At 36.6% G+C, this 6639-nt stretch overlaps 1 protein-coding gene across 1 annotated transcript; it reads left to right on the top strand.

Moving 5' to 3' along the window:
* Positions 1-988: 988 nt before the first annotated feature.
* LOC129232065 (uncharacterized) lies at positions 989-6163 on the top strand (the record flags this gene model as incomplete). Its single annotated transcript, XM_054866301.1, has 3 exons — positions 989-1216; positions 4348-4589; positions 6075-6163. Coding segments are annotated over exons 1-3 (559 nt in total), but the record flags the coding sequence as incomplete, so codon positions are not given.
* Between the last annotated feature and the right edge of the window lie 476 nt (positions 6164-6639).

Raw genomic sequence — 6639 nt, 5'->3', positions numbered from 1 at the left:
TTAATGCGGCTATAATTTTTTTACATCTCCAAAAAATTTCCATGTCGCAGTCTGCGCCATGACCCACCCCAGGTACGCACCTCTGCTTTACATATATATTTAAATATATATATATGTAATATGAAAATCCTTTGCTAGGCCTTTTCCATATTAAGGTCTGTTATCTTATATGTCAGCGCGTATGAGTCACAGACATTATTTTTTACATACTTAAATGCTTCTCATACCATATATAATTATGTTCTAGGCTCAGATGAGATTCCCCTTAAAGTACCTACCAGACACTATTTTTCCCTCCAGACTTGAGCCAGCCTCTGTCTGCGGCGGTTCTTACATATATATATATATATATATATATATATACAGTCGAACCTGTTTATCTCGAACCTGCCTATCTCGAAAACCTCTCTGTGTCGAAGTTTTTCATTTTCCCAGTACATAAAGTATTAATTAAATGTTTTCCCCCATGTTTGTCTCGAATGAAATTTTCTGAAAACCTGCATAACTCGAATTTCGACTAAAGTGTATTTCTTATATTCCATCCCCAACGATCTTTAATGACTGGAGACAGAAAGCATTTTTCTTTATATTAGCAGTCACATAATCCTCCAGACTTAAAACTTTTTGTACAAGAAGCAAGTTTTCCAGCAATTATATCCATTCTGAAACTGAGAGGAAGGGGACATTGTTGATTAGTGAAATTGCTTCCAAAGTTTTACTTTCGAGTCATTGCTCCAATTACTTGTTTTTAGAACTTTTTCAAAACCTCTGTATCTCGAAGCCACCATATCTCTAATTTTTCTTCTCTCCCGTAAAATTCGAGATAGACAGGTTCGACTGTATATATATATATATATATATATATATATATACATATATATATATATATATCTTTTTGAAGGAAAAATAATAATAAAAAAATGCAAAAAAATGCAAGAATACGAAAACCACATAAAAACAGGTTTGGCTGTATTACAAAATGTGTAACATGGTTTTTTCCCCGCAGTGGGACGAGATCATGTCCCCCGACCGGGTGGTAGTCCACGCGGGCGCCAACGACGTCATCGAGGGGCTCCCCTCCGTGAGCGCCCTGGTGTCGGGGCGCCTCAAGGCGCTGGTGGACGAGATGAGGGCGCTCCAGGACGCCGGACGGGGCTCCTACGCCCTCTCGGCCATCCTGCCCAAGAACGACCCCGTCATGACCTTCAACAACAAGGTGAGAAGACATTCCATGGATTCAGGTCTTTACTCTCATACCTTTACGAATTCTCTCTCTCTCTCTCTCTCTCTCTCTCTCTCTATATATATATATATATATATATATATATATATATATATATATAGATTTTAAACAAACGAAAAATTAATATAGACGAGGCGCAAAACTGCAGCACTTAGAACTATATCAAATATTTAGGATTTAAAAATTGTGATAACTTGTAGGTATGCAAACGACAAATGAACAACATTATTAAAAATGAACAAAAACAAGAACAACAATATAAGCAATTGATCTGCTTCTTCGTCAGTGGGTGGGAGCAGCATACCCTAACGTCATTTCATTTGTCGTATGTTCATTTGTCGTTTGCATACCTACAAGTTATCACAATTTTTAAATCCTATATATATATATATATATATATATATATATATATATATATATATATATATATATATATATATATATATATATATATATATATACAGTCGAACCTCCATATATCGAAATTTTCTACAAATCGAAATCACAGCAAATTTCTATGTTCATTACATAGAAAAATTGTTTCTATATATCAAAAAAATCTCTACATATCGAATTTTTTTTCGAGACATTCGTAGATTTTTTTTTTCCTTTTTTGACTTTTTCTCTCATGAAAAATAAAGGTTAGGGGAGAAAATGATGTTCACTAAAGGTTGCTACGAAACTCATCAGGAATCTGGGGTTGAGGGGTGTATAGATAGGTCGTTGTTCTGTTCTGGAGTTCTTAAATTCCCTTAAGATCTTAGCTGTAACCAGTAACATTGTAAAATCAGTTTCAAGTTATCCCTTTTGTCTGTTGGTTATCAGGTCTCAATTAATATTCCAAATGATAATTACAAGAAATTTATCATTTAATAATACCTAGCATAATTTTCGACTTACAATAAAATACAGTCGAACCTCCATATATCGAACTTCCACATATCGAAATTTTCTATAAATCGAAATCACAGCAAATTTCTATGTTCATTACATAGAAAAATTGTTTCTATATATCGAAAAAATCTCTATATATCGAAATTTTTTTTGAGACAGTCGTAGATTTTGATTCAACTTCAGGCTGTTTGTCTCATGAAATATAAAAGTTAGGGGAGAAAATGATGTTCACTAAAGGTTGCTGCAAAATTATTCATAAGGAATCTCGGGTTGAGGGGTGTGTAAATAGGTCGTTGTTCTGTTATGTTCTTAAATTCCCTCAAGTTTATTTCAAATCTAAGTTGCAACCAGTAACACTAAAACCAGCTTCAAGTTATCCCTTTTGTCTGTTGATTCTCATTCCCAGTCTTTCTAGCTTCATTAAAAATCATACAAGTTAAGTAGGTTAATTTTTTACTTTTCTCTCGATTTGTCAAAACGAAAATCCCCTCATGTTGCGGATCGAGTTGAATTGCCGAAGAATGAAGATGTATGAAGGCGCAAAAATGTCATTTCAGTTAATTTTTTAATTATCAACTTTCATTTAATCCGATGCTCGTATAAATTAGAAAATTGGGTTTCATAAACCGAAAATTAACTTTAATTTTAGTGTTTTAAGAGATTTGTACGATGAAATAAGATTGTTTCGATATATCGAAATTTCTATATATCGATTTTTTTTTTCGGCAATTTGCTACTTCGATATATGGAGGTTCGACTGTATATACATATAGGGGTGCCCACCCCTAAGAGCAAGGGCGCACTCCCCTAAATATTCCCCCCCCCCCCAAAAAAAAAGCAAGAACTTCCCAAAAGGGAGACCCCTGTAAACATCCCCATAAAATTTCCATGTCGCAGTATGCGCTATGCCGCCCCCCCCCTCCACAGGTAGGCACCTCTGCTATACATATACATATTTTTTTTCAAAGGGAACTTTTTTTTATGGGAAAAATATAGTGAAGCACCGTTTATACGTTTTTGAAGGGACTGTATGAAAAAAGCGTACAAACGAAAAAACGTATAATAGGTATAGGTTAATGTGTATTAGACTTTGCAGGGACCAATTTTAAAAACGTATAATTGATAAAAACGTATAAAAGAGAAACGTATAAACGGTGCTTCACTGTAATAAAAAATGCAAAATGCAAGAATACGAAAAAAACAACAAATAAGGCAAAAAATGAAAAACATGGGCAAGGGATTGATACGTCATCAAGGGAAAAACCAATCCCTAATTCACAAGGCTCTTTCTATTTAGCACGAGGAAAGGTGCCAAAAACGTGCTACCTTCCTCGAGAGCCTTAAAGAACAAATTGAACAAAAAGGGGGGGGGGGACTAAATGGAAACAAACGAACAGGTTAGTTTTTTTTGTCTCCGTAAAAAGGGGCTTTAGCTAAAACTGTCTCCGTTACATGTAAGTCACTTAGGACTTTTTTTAATCTTGGTGGTTTATTTTAATTTCATTTATTGACGCGATGTTTGGTTAAAGTTTCGTCCAAACTACTTGGCTGTTGATACCATACATTTTCTTTTTTTTTTTTCGTTTTAATGGACGTTTAACTGAGACAAGGCTTTAAATAAGACATTAAAAGGGGAAAATAATCCGTCAATTAATCATATTGTTAAAATATGAAGAAACAAAAAAGAGATAATCAACCAAAAAAAAGGCCATTAAATAAGATTAAAAGTTCCAGCTAAATAAAGCAACATCAGCCGCTCAATCCACTATTATCGAGTCTAAGATTTTACTTTTAAAAGTTTCATTAAAATACAAAATTATACAAAGGGTCGCAAGCATGGTGCCGAAGTAAACGCTATTGTTCTAAATTTGCCAAGGTAAATGTCGCCAAGCCAAATGACGAAAAAATACCCCGAACCTTTACTCAGCTAGGGACATTGTAATAGTTTCAGGACTCCTGATTGGCCAACTGACGCAAATTCATCGGTTATGTTTTTATTATTATTATTATTATTATTCACCAAAAACAGAACGCATGCGATATAAAATAATTATCAGAGTATGCAAAACAAGCTATCAAGGAGATGGATGACGTTTTTATGTGGTAGCCTATCAGCAGTCTCCACAATTTTACGCAGTTTCTACCAAAGTAAAGGTTGCTTATACGCACCCCGGTTTCAAATGCTTCCCACCAATTGCGTTTCGTTCCAGATCAACATCATCAACTCGGACGTGAGTTGGTACGCCCAGAGGCGGGGCATCGACTTCATAGACCACGCCCACCTCTTCTGGAAGGAGGGGTCTTTGCAGAGGGACCTCTTCCGATTCGACGGCTCCCTCAACGAGGAGGGGCTGAGGGGCCTGGAGGAGTCCCTATTCGACGATGACAGCTTCTGCGGAGGGAGGAGGGGCGAGGAGAAGGACCCACTCTGGAACCTCAGGCACGGACACAGGTTTGTTTCCAAAAAAGATATAACTGTAAAAGCACTTCCTTTCACTCGCATTAATTGAAAATAAAGGTAGCCTTTATTTCGCGAGCTGAAATTTTCACTTATTTTATATGATCAGAACTGAAAATTTGTCTTCAAAAAAATAAAACACTAACTCCAAATGTGTATGTTTGGGGTCAACTCACAATAACGGACTAAAAGCAATATTCCTGGCAGCCCGGTTATCACATTCAGAGCCTCCACCTCGGTTTTTCACTAATCCAAACTGATGAGTTCTAATAAGAACCGAAACTGCTGTCATGTACTTCAGCCTTTCCCCTGCCTTAGGGGCGGTAACTCACTGCTAGACTAACAGATTGGTTTCGTTGAAATTTTCACAGTTTGTGTTGGTTAGTGCTGGAAAGGCGTATACTGTTTGACCAAGGATTGTATGTAATTTGGCAATCTGCCAAGTAAAGACGATTCCATCTGAATGAATCTAGCGGGGGAGAGGGGAAAATAACGATGGGATTTTGATGCACGCGTTTTATGATGTCACTTGTGCCTTATTCATTTATTGCATTCTCAGAAATAAAATGAGGGGAAACAAAAATAGTTACCATGGAAACAACAAAAAGAAAATAAATTATTTTCATTTCGTTCAGGAACGTAAAAGCAAAATGGTGAGCCCAAAACTTGGTTGTGAATAAATAAATCAATTAACTTTTGCCACGAGAATAGAGATCGAATATACTTGAGATTTAAAAAATGTTGCTGTGAGCAAATTTCCATTTTTACGAAACTAAGACTAAATAACAGAGAGGCAAAAGTGCACATGTGAAACAAACCAACTTACATCCCCATAAACTAATAGATACTTCCATTTCCGCCTATAAACCGGATATTAGCCTTTCCATGCAATAGATGGTCAAACAGTAGATCGTTTTCGAAACAAATTTGATGAATAGTTCTTTTTTCAATCAAAATGTAATTTTTTTGACCCAAAATGGATCGTTTTACTTGAAATATTTATCGTATTATTCCGACTATGGTTTCATTGGAAACAGCGTAAAAAAAAATACATTTTCGAAACATTTTCTACCCACGGTGAAAAAGTACGGAGGCGATTAATTAACGAGGAAAAAAGTTATGAGCATTTTAAGGAAGCAAAAATCAACTGGAAACTCGACATTTGAATCGCTGCCATTTTTGCTCACATGTGGAGTAGGAAACGGCCATTTTCCATCCGACTCCGCAGCCCCGTCCTTATGACGTTCAGCGTCCTTGTTTTGACTCATCAACCTGGAATGGTCAATAACGGAACTGGCGGCAACGATTCTGATGCGGCGGTTACTTAGTCTTGATTGCCTGTTTTTTCGTGAAAAAGGTTTCCGAAGTTTATAATGGGAGGGTTGGGAGTTGCCCTAAAATTTCTGCAGTTTCAAGTTGAACCGATTTCTGTTTTACTAGACTAATTCGTAGATACAAACATTTTTTTGTCTGTTACAGATTACGAAAGAGACCTTCTCTGGAACTGAAAGATATACTGCCGTTGGAGCGGAAAATATACGACAAACATTTGCCTCCGAAACAGGAAGGTAAGATTCATTACTATGTTTGGTCAGCCAGAACTAACCTTCTGTTATGACCAGTGGCGTAGCGAGAAAAAATCCTTGGGGGGGGGGGATTTTTTTTTGAAGTTTAAAGTAAAGCTATGCCCTCAAGTTTGCACACACACACACACACACATATATATATGAATATTAGAAGAAAGAAAGCCCTCATCACACGAAATCTTCTCTTACGAAAGCGAAACAACTCTAACTGCAGTCTTGCTACACTAATGGATAGAACTAGGGTTGTCAAGTGGTCAAGTTCTGCAGTAGCTGCAGAAGTTTAGTCGAAGCGGAGTGATACATTCATTCCGAAAGCAAAAACAAAAAAGCTCCGAAACAGAAGCATTGTTCTCAAGTCTGAGGGACCAGTAGAAGAAAGGGAAAAATGCGTTTCAGGAATAGGTTGCAAAGGCCAGTCGTTCGCGCGCTTATTCTCGGAAGAAAAGCAAAGTGCAGAC

Source organism: Uloborus diversus, unplaced genomic scaffold, assembly GCF_026930045.1.
Source record: "Uloborus diversus isolate 005 unplaced genomic scaffold, Udiv.v.3.1 scaffold_1033, whole genome shotgun sequence".
Taxonomy (NCBI): Eukaryota; Metazoa; Arthropoda; class Arachnida; order Araneae; family Uloboridae; genus Uloborus; species Uloborus diversus.
The sequence above is the reverse complement of the archived record's forward strand: the minus strand, read 5'-3'. Positions and strand labels throughout refer to the sequence as shown.